This window comes from Malus domestica, chromosome 01 (genome assembly GCF_042453785.1).
Source record: "Malus domestica chromosome 01, GDT2T_hap1".
NCBI classification, from domain to species: Eukaryota; Viridiplantae; Streptophyta; class Magnoliopsida; order Rosales; family Rosaceae; genus Malus; species Malus domestica.
The window spans coordinates 32,175,242-32,197,587 of record NC_091661.1 but is presented as its reverse complement, the minus strand read 5'-3'; the positions used below and the strand labels follow the sequence as shown (position 1 = coordinate 32,197,587).

General features: G+C 39.3%; 2 protein-coding genes, 1 long non-coding RNA gene and 1 pseudogene across 3 annotated transcripts; 2 read left to right on the top strand and 2 right to left on the bottom strand.

Annotated features, from left to right (window-relative positions):
• The first annotated feature begins 646 nt into the window (after positions 1-646).
• Positions 647-4,737, top strand: LOC103426516 (uncharacterized). The gene is made up of 8 exons (XM_008364601.4): positions 647-1,287; positions 1,617-1,712; positions 1,853-1,963; positions 2,055-2,364; positions 2,543-2,633; positions 3,105-3,435; positions 3,764-3,912; positions 4,029-4,737. The coding sequence occupies exons 1-8, from the start codon at positions 934-936 to the stop codon at positions 4,543-4,545; spliced, it is 1,959 nt and encodes a 652-aa protein (XP_008362823.1). The 5' UTR covers positions 647-933; the 3' UTR covers positions 4,546-4,737.
• A 452-nt stretch (positions 4,738-5,189) lies between these two features.
• LOC103426515 (NADH dehydrogenase [ubiquinone] iron-sulfur protein 6, mitochondrial) lies at positions 5,190-7,037 on the bottom strand. Its single transcript, XM_008364600.4, has 3 exons — positions 6,668-7,037; positions 5,644-5,728; positions 5,190-5,498 (listed from the first exon to the last, which is right to left on the bottom strand). The coding sequence occupies exons 1-3, from the start codon at positions 6,782-6,784 to the stop codon at positions 5,389-5,391; spliced, it is 312 nt and encodes a 103-aa protein (XP_008362822.1). The 5' UTR covers positions 6,785-7,037; the 3' UTR covers positions 5,190-5,388.
• A 187-nt stretch (positions 7,038-7,224) lies between these two features.
• Positions 7,225-8,700, bottom strand: LOC139195763 (uncharacterized). Its single transcript, XR_011580694.1, has 2 exons — positions 8,030-8,700; positions 7,225-7,936 (listed from the first exon to the last, which is right to left on the bottom strand). It is a non-coding gene; the product is annotated as an uncharacterized lncRNA (long non-coding RNA).
• An 11,572-nt stretch (positions 8,701-20,272) lies between these two features.
• Positions 20,273-20,972, top strand: LOC139192472 (probable WRKY transcription factor 57; annotated as a pseudogene).
• Positions 20,973-22,346: the final 1,374 nt, after the last annotated feature.

Sequence of the window (22,346 nt, the reverse complement as noted above, 5' to 3'; positions counted from 1 at the left end):
CTTACACTAAAAAGTAAATCCTGGTACTATTCACTTTACCCTTTATTTTGTCATTATCATTAAAACTCAAAGTTTTCAAACCCTTTTCATTATTTTTCCTAATAATTTTTTGGTACACGCAATACGAGGGAAGACAAGAATTGGACTCAGGACTTTTTTTTGAGTGCATGTGGATTGTTGGGGGTATTGAGAGAATAAATCTCATATGGGAGAAATAAGAGACCTTACATATGCCTATAAGAAATTTGGATAGTGATTTTAGAGTGGAACCACAACTGACTTCATGATATTATAACATATTAAATTGAGCCTAGTGAACCCCGTGCTCACAGGTTGCCCAATTTATGTTATCCTCGTCCACATGTCAAACTTAAATGAACTCACATGTGAAGAGATGTGTTGAATTTAGGTTAAAACCTTAGCTTCATTTTGGAAAATATTTGATCTATTTGAATTCTATAATTCTTCGAATTTCCTCCCGTGTTAGAGTAATTTAAAATATCACTTTATCAAAAGAAAAGAGAGTGAGACAACAAAATTTGGGCTGGGCTGGGCTTTCAGAGATCTTGCAGAAACAGACAGAGGCCTGGCCACTTAAACATCTGAGAAGCCTAGATTATAGAAACAAGCAAACACCCGGTCGCTTGCCCCGCCCGAGTCCCCAATCGCACAAACCCTACAAAAACCCTCAACCGAGAGAGTCTGAACTCTCTACCGCTTTCCATGGTTAGAAAAGAAGAGCCACGTGAGAAAGAGAGAGAGAGTGTTAGATAGGTTGATTTTCTTGGTCATCAAGACAACATTTTTCTCCCAACAAATATAAATTAATCAAAACCTCTCTAAAACCCTCCTCCCATTTCTCTCTTCCAAGGATCCAATTAATTCCAAAGGGTTTTACTTTTCACTGGAAACCCCCAAAAAGGGATTGCAAAAATGGCCAAGCCCACATATGCATTAGGGCTTGTCGCCGCCGTGGCGGCCTCCGCCTCCTTGTCCAAGACCAACTCCAACTGTGTTTATGCCGACGGGCCTTTCAACTTCTCTCCCTTCTCTTCTTCTTCTTCCAATGCTTCCCAACAACCCTCCTCCACTTCTTCTCCTCTCCAATCTGCGCCGTCAGTTCCTCCGCCGTCGACCTCCTCCACCGGAGGTGCTGCCGAGCCCCCTCCCCCTCCCAAGGTTCGCAATGATCAACCCAGGACATCTGCCGCTGGCTTCGATCCTGAGCCTCTGGAGCGGGCTGCTAAGTTGTTGGACAAAATCGCCAAATCTTCTAATGCCAAAGAGGTTTGCATTTTTTTTTCGGAAATTATATGTGTTGTTTTTAATTGGGATTTTGGGATTTGATCTTCTGCTTTTATTGACGGGCTCTATTTGTTATTTAGTTGCTTGATAGCAATTGGAATTTTAGTATTGATGGTTCATGTCTAAATTCAGACGTTGGAATGTATGTAGCAATGGGGTATGCCATTTAGTTCGTCTTATACTTTATCCATGTTTTTGCTTAGAGAGAAGTAACAGGATGTGTTTGAAATTTCACCAAGCAGCTCTTTTGTTTTGATGGTTTTCCGTGAATTGATGTTTTCTTTAATGGTTGCTCTTTGGCCACTGCATAGGTCATTGGAGCTACGGTGAAGCATGAAGAGACAAGGCAGGCTGAGTTGAAGGCAAAGGCCGCGGAGTATGCTGCAATGAAAGCCCAAATTGAAGCGGTAAGATGTTCTACTTATTTCCCCAATTAGGGTGTTTTTGGATTAGTAACACCCTATAGGCTATATGTTTGTAAACTCCCCATTTGATTTATCTGGCATAAGTTTTTGCTGCAATTATCGACTTCATCATCACCTGACAGGATACTAAGAAGGCCATCTACGAGGAGCAGAAAAAGCTAGCTCAGTTTCAAGCCCAAACAAATTCCCAAATGGCTAGGTATCAGGATGAATTAGCAAAGAAGAGGATGGAGGCAAGCTGACTTGAACTTTTCTTGGGATTTCACACAAGCTTTTCAGAAAACGAAGTTCAATTCTAGATTTAATTCGTTGATGTTACTGCAGAATGAAAATAGATTGGCAAGAGAAAGGAACCAAGAGATGGTAAAATGGCAAGAAGAATCAGCAAATAGGCTGGAACAAGCTCGTCGACAAACAGAAGCGCAGATCCAACATGAGCGTCGACGGACTGCAGAGGAGCAGGCTAAGCTAGAACGTGAAAATTTCGAAAAGAAGGCTTTGGCAGATGCAGAAGGGAGAGCCCTTGAAGCAAAGCTGACTGCAGAAATTAAAAGGGACCTGCTGTTAGAGAAAGCAAAAGCTGAGAAAGAGAAATGGGTTTCTGCCATAAATACCACCTTTGATCATATTGGAGGTACTTTCCATACTCATTACCTTTTCCTGTATTCTATACAAAGAAGTATGATTCTTCTTCAAACTAAAAATGGGCGGCTCTTCTATTTGGCATCATATACTCGTTTGAAGTTTGAAGTAGTGAAAGTTAATGTTATTTCTTAAAAAACTGTTGATGCAGAATTAGCTATTTTCTGCAGGTGGCTTGAAAGTGATTCTGACAGATCAGAATAAACTAGTTGTTGCTGTTGGGGGAGTTACAGCTCTAGCTGCAGGTGTTTACACAACAAGGTCTGTGTTGATATTTTAAACGAATACTTGAAATACTGCATTTTCCCTTTACCTATTTGTGGCCTTTCCTTTGAAAGCTAGGGATCTATTTGTTGCTTTCTATATCCTGGTACATCTTCTCTTAATTTTCTTAGTAACTTCTGTTTGTTTTTGTGGAGGAAGGAAAAAAAACAAAAGCTTTGTTGGCATTTTACTCTCTCTCCCCTGGGACCAACTCCCTAGGACATGAAACTCTATAGTTGGTTATTCCCTTAGTAAATGCCATGAACTGTTAAGTTCTGGAACTTAGTTTTTTTTATTTTTATTTTTTATTCTGGTCTGACATTTGATTCACAGAGATAGAGTTGCATTTAAAGTCATAGCAGGTTACAGTCTACCTTCGTGAAATAATTTGTGTGGGATATTAATTTTACCTTGCCATTTGCTCTCCACAGTGCCATAACTTATGCACGTCTTATTTATCCAATGCAGAGAAGGTTCAAAGGTGATATGGAGCTATGTGGATAGAATATTGGGACAACCATCACTTATCAGAGAGTCCTCTAAAGGAAAATACCCTTGGTCAGGATTATTCTCACGTTCTATAAGCGCCCTATCTCCCAGTGGCAACAAAGGTCAAACACAAAATGGGAAGGCCTTTGGTGATGTTGTTTTACACCCTCCTCTTCAGAAAAGAATTGACCACTTGGCTAAGGCAACTGCTAATACAAAATCTCATCAAGCACCATTCAGAAATATGCTCTTCTATGGTCCTCCAGGAACTGGGAAAACAATGGCTGCTAGAGAGATGGCTCGTAAATCTGTATGAGATCTGATCCTATCTTTAAACCAATCACGTTTTCAGTTTTGATTTTCATTCTGTTGCTTCTTTTGCCAGACAATATTGAGCACTCCTGGATGTGCTGTTATTTAGGAAAGTAGTTACTGGCCCTTAACATGAAATAATTTTCTAGAACTGTGTATATGATTTGCATGCTTAAATGTGTTTTTATATGATTTGCATGTTCTGTGATGGGTCCATTCATACTCAGATGGTTTTGATCTACCAGCTTTTGTGTTATTTTCATCCTTCATCCTTAACATATTCTTCCTTCTCATACGTTTCTATGCTTGATTCAAATTGTCTTTAGGGATTAGACTACGCATTGATGACGGGAGGGGATGTTGCTCCACTTGGACCAAGGGCTGTTACCAAGATACATGAGTTATTTGATTGGGCCAAAAAGTCACGGAAGGGTCTGCTACTTTTCATTGATGAAGCCGATGCATTTTTGTGCGAGTAAGTCATTCAATTAACAGCCATGAAAATGGTGTTTTTAATTTTGAGTCTCGTAGAAGAGAACTTTCAGTCTCTGTGTGATTGAGAGGGTTGAATGTGTATAACATAACTTGCAGGCGGAACAAAACCTATATGAGTGAAGCTCAAAGAAGTGCGCTCAACGCTCTCCTATTCCGCACGGGTGACCAATCCAAGGACATAGTCCTTGCCCTTGCCACAAACCGCCCCGGTGATCTCGATTCAGCTGTGGCTGATCGTATTGATGAAGTGCTTGAATTCCCCTTGCCTGGGGAAGAGGAACGCTTTAAGCTGCTGAAGTTGTATCTGGACAAGTACATTGCTCAGGCTGGTTCATCAAGCAAATCTGGTTGGTTCCGTAATTTGTTTAAGAAACAACCTCAGAAGATAGAGATGAAGGGGTTGACAGATGATATGATTAGAGAAGCAGCGGCAAAGACCGACGGGTTCTCTGGGAGAGAAATAGCGAAACTAATGGCGAGTATCCAAGCTGCGGTTTATGGGAGTAAGGATTGTGTGCTTGATCCGAGCCTATTTCGTGAAGTTGTAGACTACAAGGTTGCTGAGCATCAACAGAGAAGAAAATTTGCGGCTGGAGATAAAGGTAGCGTGTAGTAAGATAGCGTGTCCAGCGGCAGGCAGTCTTCTTGCTATTAAGTTAGTAAGCCGGTTAGAGATAAGGCTGACCTTAACTTTTGTTTGGAGAGAGATTCACACACAAGCCTGGCTTTTCAATTTTGAGCATGAACAAATGATGTTATTCATTATTTGCCCCCTATCAATGGAGGGCTTTTTTTGAGACGTTAACCGGCTGGTATCCATAAATGGGGGTAAGGCTAGCCGACATTCACCTCTCCCAGACCCTGCGTAAAGCGGGAGCCTTGTGCACTGGGTACGACCTTTTAACCGGCTGGTATCCATGATGCGCTTAATCCCAACAGCAACAACAATGAAAATACCGTTCATCATCTTGAACGCCAAAGCTCTCTGAAAGTAAGCGGAATGACTGATAAAACAATACGCGTTGGCCATAAAATTATGATCGGAAATTGGCACTGCCTTACTTGGGCGTTGTGTGCTTCACTTCAAAGCTCCTGTCAAAAATGTTCAGCAAGGGGCCCTATCAATCATCCCGGAGCAACAAGAGTTACACAACAATCCAATATTTCTTCGTTGGTATTCTATCATGAACACCCAAAAACCATCTTTGCAAGTGACAAACAACTCATCAAAACATATTGTAAATCAGGTAACAAAAATGACAGACAAATGACGTGCAGATGTGCATTCCATGCCTGAAGAATAACACGAATGGCGTCATGCCAAATCCTTATTTTGCCAAATTAGGAAACACAGTATTATCATTACAAACTGAACCTTGTTAATGAAATGGCTTCAACGAAGGTACGGACATAACAGGAATGAAATTTGCTCATTGAATAATCACTTCCAGATTTTCTAGTGGTGGTGATCTTGCACATATCGAAGACCACAGTACTTGCAGATAGCTGGCTCATCCAGGTCAAGGCATATGAATTCAATTGGGTGCCCAAGTGCGGGATTGGTGTCTGCAACCAAGAACAGTTTTACCCAAGTAAATTGTAGCCCTTGTCTACATGGTTTATTGAGCAGATCTTGCAGCATACAAATGCACAAGTAGCTTTGTGCTGGATAATCATAAAAGAAACTAGGTAAAGAATAATGTAAACTAACCTCCTTCACATGCAACTATCCTGCCCTCAACCTTGATGGGTGGGACTTCATTGATCAACTCCATGGGAGATTTCTTGCTTGTATCCTATCAGTTAAGAACAGTGAACCACAATGACTCGCACCTTGTAATCAATACGACATTAAAATCAAAACGGTTTTTGTAACATTGGAAATAGACGCCCAGAAAGAGAGACATTATAAATGTAAATAGGAAAACGCCGCCAGTAGAAGCTTGTGGATATAACATAGTCATTGCTCTAAAAGTAGGCTGGTCACGTCATTGGAGCCGAAACAAGTCTTGGTTGAGTAAAAGATGCTGAGAACTTGATCGATGTTTTCATTGAAATGCAGGATACACAAGTGCACACATACACACCCAGTTACAGTTGCTTCCTCAATCTAGTTTTGTTGGCATATCTGTTTCATTTCCTGCTAAATCATTCCTACGCTCGCTGTCTCCCTAGATTGTTGGTTACTACCTTTATTGCAATGATAACAAACAAGGTCGGTCATGGGAATTGGGATTGGAAATCCAAAAAAGTTTTTGAAATTCAGTTCTTGTTGCTTTAAAGGTTTTCAGTCAGCATTGGTAGAGGAAACTGGACACATACATATATATAATATACATCTATCCATTACAGCATGCCGTCCAAGGGTTTGTTCAGCAATGTTAATTGGTACAAATAAAGAAAATTGCCAAATTAAGTTATAATAAATATAAACTAAACAATATTCCACCGAGTTTTGAATTAAAACATGCAAAATCTAATCAATACTAGTGAAAAAAAATCAATATATTGATTGTCTAATCACACACAAAATCAATATCTTTGTTCCATTTTTACTTGATGAAAGATTGGATTATCGTATAAGGGAAAAACAGATTCATTCGCACCGTAAGATTAGATGAATGTAAACTTTTGTACTAATTAAAGGAGATAACGATTAAAGTCGATTAATTTCATAGTCAATCAATTTTAGGGCAAAGATAAAGATAGAAGAGGAGGGAGGAGGGAGGAGGTACCTGCATCCATTTGGCGGTGTGCTCGCTGATTTGAGTCCTGACGAGGCTGAAATTTCTGGTCCCTGCTGATCCCAATTTGGACGATCTGATTAGGGTTCTAAATAGACTGGACGCCATTTCTGAGTGCTCCTCCGACTGCTCACGCTGAAGGGAGAGAAAAGGAGAGAGAGAACAGTGAAAATGGTAGAGACGGACAGAAACAGAGGGGCGTGCGACAAAGTTTAGTTAATCGGGTCAAAAGGCTTATTGGAAGCCCGGGTGTGTATGGGCCTCACTTCCGTGCGCCGGCCTGTCTCGTTTCGTATTGCATTTTTCTTAGGCCGAGCCGGCCACAGTTTGCGCGACGTTTCTTGCCTCGTTTTGCATGTCTTAGGCCATCTCCAACCGAAGGCTGGCCAGAGGGCTCATTTGAGCTCTCTGGCCCTCCAAGATTCCCCAAGATATTAATATTTTAATGAACAGTACATGGCTATATTTGCCTCCGTCTCCAACCGAGGGCCAGAGGGCCAAATGGCTCGTTTTAGCCCTGTCACAAAAAACCGTCTCCAACCGAGGGTCAAAGGGCCATAGGGCCAAACATAATTTATTATTTAAATTTAAAAACTACAACAACTTAAATTTAAAAACAACAACTTATATTTAAACACTACAAATTAAATTTAAAAACAACATTAACTTAAATTTAAAAATTACGACTTAAATTTAATATCCATAATCAATATCATCTTCATCATCCGCCATTGTAGGAGTATAGTCAGAGGTAAATAATTGCCACCGAGCCATAATTTCTTTTTTTTTCCTATCAAAATAGGCCTTACTCATTGGAGTGTAATTCAAAGTGTTCCTTTCCATATTCTTATCATCCATCTCTTCTTGTATTTGTTTGGCTCGCTCTTCATGTCTACACTTCCTTTCTTCCGCCTCACGGGCATTTTGCTCCGCCAGTAATCGAAATGAGGCCGCCACTTCATGTTGAGCGGCGTAATCAGCATTTGCCTTGCCCTTTTCCCTCAACCTTCGGGCCTTGTTTCGTCCCATAGCCCTAGGTAAAGAAATTTTGGACGGAGTCGGATTTTCTACCCTTGTTTGTTGAATGGTAGGAGATCCAGCTTCATTCATATCTACAGATGGGGATGCAGCTTCTAAAGAATCCACTCTATGTTGAGGTGGATCTTCAAATAACACCCACCCTTTACAAATTTCTCAACAACCGTGAAACTGAAAGGGTTTTGAGCTGCCCTCCATATACAATTCCTCCGCTTGGCGTACCTAGAAAATATAATTAAAAAAATTTTAGGAAATTAATTCACGAAATTAATGTAATATAATTAAACATTTAAAATAAACTGTAAAAACACTAACTTCGTCATAGTAATTGGCGCCGCTTTCATGTCTACTTGCTGCTGCTAATAGTGCTTGATGCCATTTATTCAAACTTGGATGAAGATGTTTCTTCCATCTTGAAGAACAACTTTCGTGGTTTCGGGTATTCGGTGGAATGGTGCCTTCGTAGAACTCTAAGTATTTTTTGGACACACGAGTCCAAACACCTTCACTTGTTTGAGCAATCCCCCTCACACTATCTTCTGAGATCCATCTATAAGCCTTGCAAAGAGCTTCATCTTCTTTTCGGGTCCAAGCCCTACCTTTCATTGCAGATGAGGCCATTTTTTTTGAAAAAAAATGAAGGAAATATTGCAAATGAAATGAAGAAATATTATAGATGAAGGAAATATTGAAACAAATATTATAGATGAAGGAAATATTGGAAAATATATTGAAATAAATATTGAAAAATTGAAACAAATATTATAGATGAAGGAAATATTAGAAAATATATTGAAGGAAATATTGAGAAATATATTGAAGGAAATATTGAAAAATATTGAAGAAGGAAATATTGCAAATGAAGTGAAGAATTGAAAGAACTTCACCATATTTATAGAAGAAAAAAATGTTTAAAATAAATTAAAAAAAAAACAAAAACAAAAAAAAACCAACGGCTAGCTGACTCAGCTAGCCGTTACATTAAAAAACATTTCAAACTATTAGTGTTGGTTATAGGAAACATTAAAAAAAAAAATAGCCAGCCACCTCCAGCCCTCTCCGATCCCGTGGGGCCCTCGCAGATTCCAGAGCCCTCTGGCCTAACCCTCGGTTGGAGATGGTTTTAGGGCTATTTTCAGCCCTCTAGCCCTCTGGACCCTTCGGTTGGAGATGGCCTTATTTTTCGTGTGTAGAGCTTGCAGGTTCACCTCGCTTTCCGTGCGCACAGATTTGTCTTGTTTTACGTGCACGGTGTCCGTCTAACACTCATGTTTATTTTGAAATTCAAATTTTTTATTTTCGTGAAATATTTTCTGCAAACATTAAGAAAAGCTTTATAAACCATTTGGAAGTGGTTTTACGATTTATTTAGAATTAAATGTATATTTAGTATAATACTTAAGCCAAAAGTTAAGAAAATAAGTAAAAAAATTATAGTAGTAAGGCCCAAAACATTGTTAAAATGGGGTTCCACCTACAAGAATATCAACAGAAAGTCTTAAATGGGGTTCCACCCACAAGAATATCAACGAAAAGTCTTACTTTCATTTTTGAAAATTCACGGTGAGGCGAGGGTGAAAATAAATATTTTGAATGATGATTTATGTATGAATTAACAAAACCAACTAAACACAAAATATTTTTCATGAGCATTAAGGAGAACTTTACAAGGTGCTTGGAAGAGATTTTATGATTTATTGAGCAACAAAAAAATAAGTGAAAAATATAGTAGTGAAGCCCAAAACATTGTCAAATGTGGTTCTACACTCAAGAATCTCAATGAAAAGTTGCACCTTGATTTTCAAAACTTCACAGTGAGGCGAAAGTGAAAATAAATATATTGAACGGTGATTTATATACGAATTTGCAAAACCGACTAAAAAAACGTGTGAAAAATGCTTATTTTTTATTTTCGCAAAATATTTTCCATGAGCATTAAGGAGAACTTTATAAGGTGTTTGGAAGCAGTTTTATGATTTATTGGGCAACAAATGTACACCTAGTAGAATATTTAAGCCGAAAACTAAAAAACAAGTGAAAAATACAATAGTGAGGACCAAAACATAGTCAAATGGGGTTCCACCCTCAAGAATCTCAACGGAAAATCTTATCTTAATTTTTCAAATTTTAGGGTGAGGCGAAGGTGAAAATAAATATATTGAACGATGATTTATGTACAAATTTGCAAAACCGACCAAAAATCGTAAGTGTTAATCCACGTTTTTTTGTCAAAAATGCAAATTTTTATTTTTGCGATATATTTGCCGCGAGCATTAAGGAAAACTTTATAAAGTATTTGGAAGTAGATTTACGTTTTATTGAGTAAAAATGTATATTTAGTAGAACATTTAAGCCAAAAACTAAAAAAATAACCCACGTTTTATTGGGAAAAATGCAAATTTTTTATTTTCACAAAATATTTTCCTGGAGCATTAAGGAGAACTTTATAAGGTGTTAGGAAGCGATTTTATGATTTATTGAGCAACACATGTATACTTAGTAGAATTTGTAAGCAGTTTTATGATTTATTAAGGAACAAATGTAAACTTAGTAGAATATTTAAGCAGAAAACTAAAAAAATAAGTGAAAAATACAATAGTGAGGACCAAAACATTGTCAAATGGGGTTCCACCCTCAATAATCTCAACGGAAAGTCTTACCTTAATTTTCAAAATTTCATGACAAAAATGCAGATTTTTTATTTTATCAAAACATTTTTCTTGAGCATTAAGTTAAACCCTTTAAGAATTTTGGAAGTAGTTTTACGGTTCATTGAGAACCAAATGTATGGTTAGTAGAATATTGAAGCCGAAAAAAAAAGTGAAAAATTTAGTAGTGAGGCCCATAATATTGTCAAATGGGGTTCTACACTCAAGAATCTCAACGGAAAATCTCACGTTAATTTTCAAAACTTCACAGTAAGGCGAATGTGAAAATAAATACATTGAACAATGATTTATGTCGAATTTGCAAAACCAACTAAAAATCGTGAGTGTTAACCCACGTTTTTTTTTGTGGACAAATACAAATTTTTTATTTTCACAAAAAAAATTTGTGAGCATTAAGGAGAACTTTATAAGGTGTTTGGAAGCAGTTTTATGATTTATTGAGGAACAAATGTAAACTTAGTAGAATATTTAAGCTAAAAACTAAAAAAATAAGTGAAAAATACAATAGGGAGGACCAAAACATTGTCAAATGGGGTTCCACCCTCAAGAATCTCAACAGAAGGTCTTATCCTAATTTTTCAAATTTTACAGTGAGGCGAAGGTGAAAATAAATAGTTTGAACAATGATTTATGTTCGAATTTGCAAAACCGACTAAAAATCGTGAGTTGTTAACCAACGTTTTTTTTGTGAAAAATGAAATTTTTTTATTTCCGTGAAATATTTTCCATGAGAACTAAGGAGAAATTTATAAGGTGGTTGGAAGAGATTTATAATGTCACATTCCGGCCCAGGGCGGAACCATTTCCTAGGCTCGTTCCACCATTGTAGCACGATATTATCCGCTTTGGGCTTACCATTCCCTCACGGTTTTGTTTTTGGGAACTCACAAGCAACTTCCCAGTGGGTCACCCATCTTGGGAGTGACCTGGCCTCATTCTCGCTTAACTTCTGAGTTCCTACGAAACCCGAAGCCAATAAGCTCCCAAAAAACCTTGTGCTAGATAAGGATGGGAATATACATTTAAGGATCACTCCCCTGGGCGATGTGGGATGTCACAATCCACCCCCCTTAGGGGCCCGACGTTCTCGTCGACACACTTCCGGCCAAGGATTGGCTATGATACCAATCGTCACATCGCGGCCCGGGTCCACCACATTCCGGGCCCGTTCCACCACCGTAGCACGATATTATCTGCTTTGGGCTTACCATTCCCTCACGGTTTTGTTTTTGGGTGACCTACTGGGAAGTTGCTCGTAAGTTCCCAAAAACAAAACCGTGAGAGAATGGTAAGCCCAAAGCGGACAATATCGTGCTACGGTAGTGGAACGGGCCCGGAATGTGGTGGACCCGGGCCGGGATGTGACATATAATTTATTGAGCAACAAATGTATACTTAGTAGAATATTTAAGCCAAAAACTAAAAAAATAAATGAAAAATACAATAGTGAGGACCAAAACATTGTAAATGAGGTTCCACACTCAAGAATCTCAACGGAAAGTCTTACCTTATTTTTCAAAATTTCACGATGAGGCAAAAGTGAAAATATATAGATTGAACGGTGATTTATGTACGAATTTGCAAAACCGACTAAAAATAGTGAGTGTTAAATCGACGTTTTTTTGTCAAAATGTAAATTTTTATTTTTGCTAAATAATTTCCACAAGCATTAAGGAAAACTTTATAAAATATTTGGAAGCATATTTACGATTTGTTGAGCAAAAAATGTATATTTAGTAGAACATTTAAGCCGAAAACTATAAAATAAATGAAAAATATAGTCTTAAAATCACCTGTAGGTGAGGGTTAAACAGAAAATAGCATAATTTTGTCTTGTTCAATAGTCGTTCATCCTCTTTTGGTTGACAAAGAGGATTCTGTTAATATGTGGTTTACATTTAGATAAAAGAAAATTTAACAAAAAAAAAAGGTTCAAATATCTTCAAATTTAGATTTTAAATCGTTGATTACAAGTGTTTAAATCGAAGTATAATAGATTTTGCGCGGGACAATATATTTTGAAGACATTGAATTTGATAGTTTGTTAAAGTGGCAAGAGAAATAAAAAAAAAAAATGTACAAAAATGATTGAAATTCTTGTGGGTGGCAAAAAGTGACTCATGACTTTGTCAAATAAGTGAAAAATACAATAATGAGGACCAAAACATTGTCAAATGGGGTTCCACCCTCAAGAATCTCAACGGAAAGTCTTACCCAAATTTTCAAAATTTTATAGTGAGGCGAAGGTGAAAATAAATAGTTTGAACGGTGATTTATGTTCAAATTTGCAAAACCGACTAAAAATTGTGAGTGTTAACCCACGTTTTTTTTTGTGAAAAATGCAAATTTTTTATTTCCGTGAAATATTTTCCATGAACATTAAGGAGAAATTTCTAAGGTGGTTGGAAGAGGTATTATAATTTGTCGAGCAACAAATGTATACTTAGTAGAATATTTAAGTCGAAAACTAAAAAAATAAGTGAAAAATACAATAGCGAGGACCAAAACATTGTCAAATAGGGTTCCACCCTTAAGAATCTCAACAGAAAGTCTTACTTGAATTTTCAAAATTTAACAATGAGGCAAAGGTGAAAATAAATAGTTTGAACGATGATTTATGTTCGAATTTGCAAAATCGACGAAAAATCATGAGTTTTAACCCACGTTTTATTTTTATTTTTGAGCACCCGAGAGTTCCTTTCGTTCTGCGTGTGCGATGCCCACCTCATTTTGTGAGCTAGGGTTTAGCATATGAGGTGTCTGCATCGTTGCGTGCTAGAAGTCCGCCCCTATTTGTGTCCACGGAGCTCGCATTGTTTTGGCATGCACGGAGCCAACATCGTTTTTCATTTGCAGGGCTGGCCTTGACTTGTGCGACGTATCATATCTAGTTTTTCGTGCATGGAGCTTGCCTTGATTTGCATGCCTAAACTCCGCCCCGTTTTCTGTGAGCAGGAACCCGCCTAACAACCATGCTTTTTTTTTTGGTGAAAAATGCAAATTTTTATTTTTGCGAAATATTTTCCGCGAGCATTAAGGAAAACTTTATAAACTATTTAGAAGAAAATTTATGATTTATTGAGCAAAAAATGTATATTTAGTAGAATATTTAAGCCGAAAACTAAGAAAATAAGTGGAAAATATAGTAGTGGGCCCCAGAACATTGTCAAATGTGGTTCTACACTTAAAAATCTCAATGAAAAGTCTCACCTTGATTTTCAAAACTTCACAGTGAGGCAAAGGTGAAAATAAATAGATTGAACGATGATTTATATATGAATTTGGAAAACCCACATTTTTCTGTGAAAAATGCAAATTTTTTATTTTCACGAAATATTTTTCGTGAACATTAAGGAGAACTTTTTAAGGTGTTTGGAAGTGGGTTTATGATTTATTGAGCAAGAATTGTACACCAAGTAGAATATTTAAGCCGAAAACTAAAAAAAATAAAAAACTCCAATTGGGAAAACAATTTAATCCGATAAGACTATAATTCCTTATAGACTTATGACAACTTATCATGGGCTGGAAAAACCTAACAATCTCCCCCTCCAAACCATGAGGAAGGTATACCAAAAAATAGGATTGCTCCTCTTGACCAAACTCCCATTGATCAAACATTTCATGACCAGACTCCCCCTGATCAAATTACCCAACCAACCAAAACATTGTCAAATGGGATTCCACCCTCAAGAGTCTTAATGGAAAGTCTTACCTTAATTTTTCAAAATTTCATGGTGAGGCGAAGGTAAAAATAAATAGATTGAACGATAATTTGTGTACAAATTTGCAAAGTCGACACCATAAGTGTTAACCCACGTGTTTTTTTTTCAAAAATGCAAATTTTTATTTTTGAGATATACTTTTTACGAGCATTAAGGAAAACTTTCTAAAGTATTTGGAAGCAGATTTACGATTAATTGAGCAAAAAATGTATATTTAGTAGAATATTTAAGTCGGAAACCAAGGTTCTAAAAGACGCTAGGCCCAAAACATTGTCAACTAGGGTTCTACACTCAAGAATCTCAACGGAAAGTCTCATCTTAATTTTCAAAACTTCAACGTTAGGCAAAGGTGAAAATGTATAGATTAAACGGTGATTTATGTACGAATTTGCAAAACTAACTGAAAACCGTAAGTGTTAACCCACGTTTTTTTGGAAAAGATGAAATTTTTTTATTTTCACGAAATATTTTCCGTGAGCATTTTAGGAGAACTTTATAAGGTGTGAGGAAGCGGTTTTATGATTTATTGAGCAATAAATGTATACTTCGTAGAATATTTAATCTGAAAACTAAAAAAATAAGTGAAAAATACAATAGTGAGGACTAAAACATTGTCAAAAGGGGTCCCACCCTCAAGAATCTCAACGAAAAGTCTTACCTTAATTTTCAAAATTTCATGATGAAGCAATGGTGAAATAAATAGATTGTACGTTGATTTATGTATGAATTTGCAAAACCAACTAAAAATCGTGAATGTTAACCCACATTTTTATGGTAAAAATGTGAATTTTTACTTTTTGCGAAATATTTTCCGCGAGCATTAAGGAAAACTTTATAAACTATTTGGAAGAAAATTTACGATTTATTGAGCGAAAAATGTATATTTGGTAGAATATTTAAGCCGAAAACTAAAAAATAAGTGAAAAATATAGTAGTGAGTCCTAGAACATGTCAAATGTGGTTCTACACTCAAGAATCTCAACAAAAAGTCTCACATTGATTTTCAAAACTTCACAATGAGGCGAAGGTGAAAATAAATAGATTGAACAATGATTTATATACGAATTTAGAAAACCAACTAAAAACCGTGTGTGTTAACCCACATTTTTTTTGTGAAAAATGCAAATTTTTTACTTTCGCGAAATATTTTTTGTGAACATTAAGGAGAACTTTTTAAGGTGTTTGGAGGTAGGTTTATGATTTATTGAGCAACAAATGTACACCAAGTAGAATATTGAAGCCGAAAACTAAAAAAATAAGTGAAAAATACAATAGGGAGGACCAAAACATTGTCAAATGGGGTTCCACCCTCAGGAGTCTCAATGGAAAGTTTTACCTTAATTTTTCAAAATTTCATGGTGAGGCGAAGGTGAAAATAAATAGATTGAACGATAATTTATGTATAAATTTGCAAAGCCGACCAAAAATTGTAAGTGTTAACCTATGTTTTTTTTTTTTCAAAAATGCAAATTTTTATTTTTGCGATATATTTTTTGCGAGCATTAAGGAAAACTTTATAAAGTATTTGGAAGCGGATTTATGATTTATTGAGCAAAAAATGTATATTTAGTAGAATATTTAAGCCGAAAACTAGAAAATAAGTGAAAAATATAGTAGTGAGGCAAAAAACATTGTCAAATGGGGTTCTACACTCAAGAATCTTAACGGAAAGTCTCACCTTAATTTTCAAAACTTCAAAGTTAGGCAAAGATGAAAATATATAGATTGAACGGTGATTCATGTATTAATTTGCAAAACCGATTAAAAATCGTGAAAAAAGATGCAAATTTTTTATTTTCATAAAATATTATCCGTGAGCATTAAGGAGAACTTTATAAGGTGTGAGGAAGTGGTTTTATGATTTATTGAGCAACAAATGTATACTTAGTAGAATATTTAAGCCGAAACGCGTTTTTTAGTCAAAAATGCAAATTTTTATTGTAGCGAAATATTTTCCGCAAGCATTAAGGAATGCTTTTGTAGACATCGAAATTTCGGTAAATAAATGTTGACCGATAAATCAAAGTGTCAACGCTCATGTATTACATAAATTTTACACGTAGCGTGTGACTCAACGAAAATTGAAATGAGTTGGAAAAGTCATCAAATAGGACACGTGTCAACACCTGGCAGAAACGACTTATTTCATCTGGGTATTATATTCAAAATTAGGCCTTGGAAAATTCTATAAATACAAGCCCATTTCATTCATTTGGGGGGGAACCAATTCATATTACACCTTGAAGCTCTGAAGCTCTGAAACTCCGAAGCTCTCAAGCATCTAGGTTCCCGAAGAATCAAGAAAGCTCTCTTCGTTCTTCGTTCTTCGTCCATCACTCTTTCAAGATCAAGCCCCGACGGCCCTTGAAGAAAGCACCATCGTTCATCATCCGTTCATCCAAGATCAAGCCCCAACGGCCCTTTGGATCAACAATCATCCACCTTCAAGATCAAGCCCCGACGGCCCTTGAAGAAAGTGTTCTTCGTTCATCGTTCTTCCAAGATCAAGCCCCAACGGCCCTTTGGATCAACAAACGTTGACAAATCCACACATCCAACCGTTCTTCAAGATTAAGCCCAAAAGCACTTGAAGATCTGTTCATCACTGTTTCTTCAAGATCAAGCCCAAAAGCCCTTGAAGATCCGCTCAAATCCACCTTCAAAGATCAAGCCCACGGCCCTTTGAAGAAACTTCCAACTGTTCATCCAAGATTAAGCCTCGACGGCCCTTGGATCAACGAAACACCCACCAAATCAACACCTTACGGAGATCGAATCAGAGGATCAAAATTGAGAGAGATTGTAACCCAAAATTATCAAATACAAATATTTGTTTGTGCACGTTGTTCTTGTCTCTTTCGTTTCAGGAATTTTCCGTGTTCACAAATTGGCACGCCCGGTGGGATCTCTCTACCTCTCATCTCTTCCTCCGTTCAAGGAATATAAGCACACTTCCAAAATCAATGACGTCAAGGAAGGCTCAAGTTGTTCCCGTAACCGGCGCAAAGAACAAAGGCGCCCTCGTCGCAAGTGGTGTCACGTTGGGTATCACGACTCGAAGCAAAGCAAAAGCTACTTCTGCCACCTCTGCATCAACTCTGCCAAGGGAACAAAAGCACCCAAGGCACGAGCCTTTGATCACCTTAGCCTCACTAAGGGCACCAAGGGGGGAAAGCCCAAGGAAATACTCCGAATCCATGCTCTCCGATGCCGATTCAAGCGACAGTTCAGCCATGCAAGTCATGACCATTGGAGCAACTTCAATCGATGAGCAGCTGGCTCAAATGAATGAAGCAATCGCAAGGCTAACCCGAACTGTGGAAGAAAAAGATTTGCAAATTGCAGCACTAGTCAACCGACTGGAGGCGCAGGACGGCGATAAACCCGACCCAGAGGATGATCCACTAAAGGGAGGAGCTGGCGGAGACGAAGAACCCCCGGTGAAGAAAATCGATGGGAAGCCGGAGCCAGACCAAGCAGCGGCACTCATGGGATCTCTTTCTATCCAGCAGCTGCAGGAGATGATCACCAACACCATCAAGGCACAGTACGAAGGGAGCTCACATACCTCCTTGTTCTACTCGAAGCCCTATTCCAAGAAGATCAATGCCCTAAGGATGCCAAGGGGTTATCAACCACCAAAGTTCATGCAGTTTGATGGAAAAGGAAACCCAAAGCAGCACGTTGCACATTTCGTCGAAACTTGCAACAACGCGGGGACGGAGGGAGATTACCTCGCCAAGCAGTTTGTGCGCTCGCTGAAAGGAAACGCCTTTGAGTGGTACACAGACCTAGAGCCTGAGTCCATCAACAGCTGGGAGCAATTAGAGCGGGAATTCCTCAACCGCTTCTACAGCACCCGCCGCACTGTGAGCATGCTAGAACTGACGAGCACAAAGCAGTGGAAGGACGAGCCAGTCATTGACTACATCAACAGATGGCGCACTCTAAGCCTCGACTGTAAAGACAGGCTCTCGGAAACCTCTTCAATCGAGATGTGCATCCAAGGCATGCAATGGGGTTTGCAATACATCCTTCAAGGCATCAAACCACGGACCTTCGAAGAGCTAGCCACCCGCGCCCATGACATGGAGTTGACCATCGCCCATCATGGGAAGAAAGAACCGATCGCCGACTACAAGAACGACAAAGTTCTTGGGACAAAGGGGGAAAAGGCTGCATGGAAACCCACCAAGGAAGCGATGACGGTCAACACAGCTCCCGTCAAAATATCCACACGAGGCAAGGCGATTCAAACCGAAGCTTTTCGTGATCAAGAGATGCGTAGACGCACTTTGAAGGAGCTTGAGGAGAAGACTTATCCATTCCCCGACTCTGATGTGGTTGCCATGCTAGATGACCTGTTAGACAAGAAGGTGATCAGTTTTCCTGAGTGCAGACGGCCGGAAGAGATGAATCGTACCGACAGTCCAAGATACTGTAAATTCCACCGTTTCATCAGTCATCCGACAGAAAAATGTTTCGTGCTGAAAGATCTCATCATGAAGCTGGCTCAGAAAGGAATCATCGAGCTAGATCTTGACGAAGTGGCGAAGTCAAACTATACCACCTTCACTTCTGGCTCTTCCGACTCAAAGTTTTCACCTCAACCGCTGGGGGCATCCTCCAAGACAAGCAAAGTTAAAGGATGGACTCAAGTCACTCTTAAGAAATTACACAAGAAGCATACGTCTCCTCCACAAGTCCGCCAATCGGAAAGGGGGCAAAGCAGCTATTGTCAACCTTCAAAGCAACGTGAACGTGTTGAAGATGATGAAATTTCGACACATAGACCGTCCATCCCCATCACGATGCGCGACTTCTTGCCCGAAAACTTCTTCAAACACGCGGTCAAAGCTCCTTGCTATGAAAATTGTGAGGAACGCCTCTCCCGGATTGCTTGACAAAATTCACAAATGCTCCTTGTTCGCACGAGCCTAAACTGCATGGCACAAAGCTCCTTGTCCACAAGAGCCTAAACTGCATGGCACAAATGCTCCTGGTCCGCACGAGCATAAAAGGCGACAACCTAAGCTCCTGGTCTGCACGAGTTTAAAAGGCAACACCAACGCTCCTTGCCTGCACGAGCTGAAACTGCAACACGGCACCAAAAGCTCCTTGTCTGTAAGAGCCTAAACTGCAAGACACAAAGCTCTTTGCCTGCATGAGCTTAAACTGCATGGCATAACGCTCCTGGTCCGCACGAGCATAAAAGGCGACAACCTAAGCTCCTGGTCTGCACGAGTTTAAAAGGCAACACCAACACTCCTTGCCTGCACGAGCTGAAACTGCAAACGGCACCAAAAAAAAAAATACCAAGAAAAAAAAATGTATTTGAACTACGTTACGACTTGATCTCTTCTTTGGAGGGGTACGTAGGCAACTCGAATGTTCAATTTTTCGAGTTCAGTCACATCAAAAAAAAAAAGTTTTATTAAAGAAAGTCAATTTTATTACAAAAGAATAAATAAATAAATACATATGTTATTATGTATTTACAAAAAAAAAAAGAAGAAAAAAAGAAAAAGAAAAAAAGAAATAATATATATATGTTTATCACTTGTCCCGCACACCACAGTGCTCCAATTACCAAGGTCCTCTTTTGCTTTTAAGTTTTATGGCCTCTTATGAGCACTGAGCTGCTGCGAATCTCTCAGGGCCCTGCCCCCAATTCTTCGTCCCCCGCAAACCCTAATTTTGAAGCTCAGGAGCTCCGATTTCCGCAGGTCAATCTCTCTCTTTCTCTACAATTTAACTGATCGTTGTTGGGTTTGCTTGTTCCGCTACATGCACGTACTTGTTTGGTTGAAATGTTGAATGTACATCGTGCATTGTGAATTTTGGGTTTCTGGGTTGTTTGGGTCCGAGTTTTGCGGCTTCAGTCTCTGTTATTGTTCTGTGTTTTGCTGCTTCTGCTTCCTCTGAGAAGAAGACCAGAACTTGAAGGTTTAGGCAATAAGCCCATCAAAAGGAGGTTGTCTGAGCCCAATCCTATTGTCCAAATCCAGCTCCAAGAATAAGACCACTGTTCTTCCTCGCCAACGGGAGCAGCAGCCCTCGCCGAATCGGCAACAATGTCGTCGTAATCATCCTCGCTGCAATAGTAGAACCCATGGTTATTCATTGCAGTCAGGCTACAAGAAGAAGTTGACACCAGGTACGGCATGTTGTGGAAAGGACCGGGCCAGGCTGGTGGCCACAGCGGCACTGGCCATTCCCACTTCCTCTCCTGCCCTCCATGGAAGCTCTCCGAGCGCCTCCTTATAAGCCCCGACCCGGCCCCTGTTGTCGGATCCGCTTCGACCAATCCGTCAGTGTCTACGAGCTCCAGCGAGGATCCGCCTGAGAGGTCTACAGGCTCCGGTGGTAAACCACCGTCCGAGATACCGAGTAAGGTTAAAATGAAGGGGCCGAAGAGAATCCGGCAGCCACGATTCGCATTCATGACAAAGAGTGAAGTTGATAATCTTGAGGATGGCTACCGTTGACGGAAATATGGTCAGAAGGCTGTTTTTTTTTTTTTTTTTTTTTTTTTTAAATAGCCCATTTCCAAGGAGCTATTATCGCTGCACAAATACCAAATGCACAGTGAAGAAAAGAGTTGAGCGTTCCTCTCAAGATCCCACAACTGCAATTACCACATGTGAAGGCCAACACTGTCATCATACAGTTGCATTCCCTCGTGGGGGAGTCATGGGTCATGAATTTGGCTTTATGGGCCACCAGTTGTCTCAGCTGCCTCCAGCCTCACAGTTCATGTATTATCTAACAATTCGACCGAGAGAGATAACTAATCCTATTAATTTGACCCCAACCTTGTCGCACCAAGTAGTCATCCCACGTTGAAGCGACGATCAGAACTAGGGTTTCCTTTGGCAGGTCCACGGGCTAGTAATTGCTGGGGTCGACGAGGTCGAAGACGACGTCGTTCGACGTCAGAAAATCGAGCAGGCGACGAGCTGGAGCTTCAGAGATGCCGGTTTGGGAGACGAAGAAGAGCTTGCCTCTGCGAGGAGATTGAGCTGCGCAAGGGTGGAGGAGAAGGACATGGCGGGAAATTAAAGTTCTGGGATTGTCCTTTTGCGGAAAATCACATGAGTTGCTGCTTGTGCTATGGCTGGTCCCGAGGTTCTTCGTCGTGTACATGGTGGTCGGGTCGGGTACCACAAAGTGCAGAAGCAACGGAAACAAACAAGAAAGGTCCAAGCTTTTTTTTCTTCAAAACATCCTCAGCTTTTCCGCCGTGACTCTCTTCCACCTCCCACTTCCTCTCCTGCCCTCCATGGAAGCTCTCCGTGCCCTCCACTTGTGCTGGTAAAATGCGGCGGCGACTGCGACACATGCATGGTGTGCGTGAAACGGTTGACGGCGAATATGAACGAAGGGAGGGGGTTGCGGGACTGCAGCTACTTCATCTTTTCCTCTACAAGGCACATCAACATGTCGGCTCGTCCTTAGGCAACAGTGTGTCCTCATCTTCGCAGGAAGACAGCAACGGCAGTGCATTCTGGCCACCATGATCACAATCGACGAAGAACTTCAATGATCGCCGTCAAACGACTAGCCGATCATGAAGCCGACTCCTTACATTCTGCGCTCTCGGCATCGACTCCTTCCACCGCAGCGCCGTTCTCCTCCTCCTTGCAGAACCCGTCGGCTTTGTCTTCTCATCCTCTACCCATCACCTAAATTTATACAGAAAAAATATATAATAAAAAAAGGGATGGTGGAGCAAAGTGGTGCTGCCATCACGTGAAAAAAAAAGGGAAATAAAAAAGAGGTGCATCAGGCACCATGTGCAAAGAAAAAAAAAATTAATATAATAATATATATATATATATATATATATATATAAAGCGATGGTGCATCTGGCACCATGTGCCAGCAAAAAGAAAAAAAAAAAAAAAAAAAAAAAGAAAAGAAGAAGGTATATGTGTGTATATAAAAATATATGTATATATATGTATGTGGTGCATCCAGCACGAAAGAAAAAATAATAATAATTAAAAAATAAAAAATAAAAAAAAATAAAAAAGGGCTTCATGGTACGTCTGGCACCAGGTGCAGAAAAAGAAAGAAAGAAACGTCTGGCACCATGTGCAGAAAAAGAAAGGAAAAAAAAATTATATATATATATATGTGTGTGTGTGTATATATATATAAAGAAGTAAGTGGATCCTTGGTGGCTAGCACCATGCAAAAAAAAAAAGGGAAAAGGTTTTGGAATGGTGGATCAGT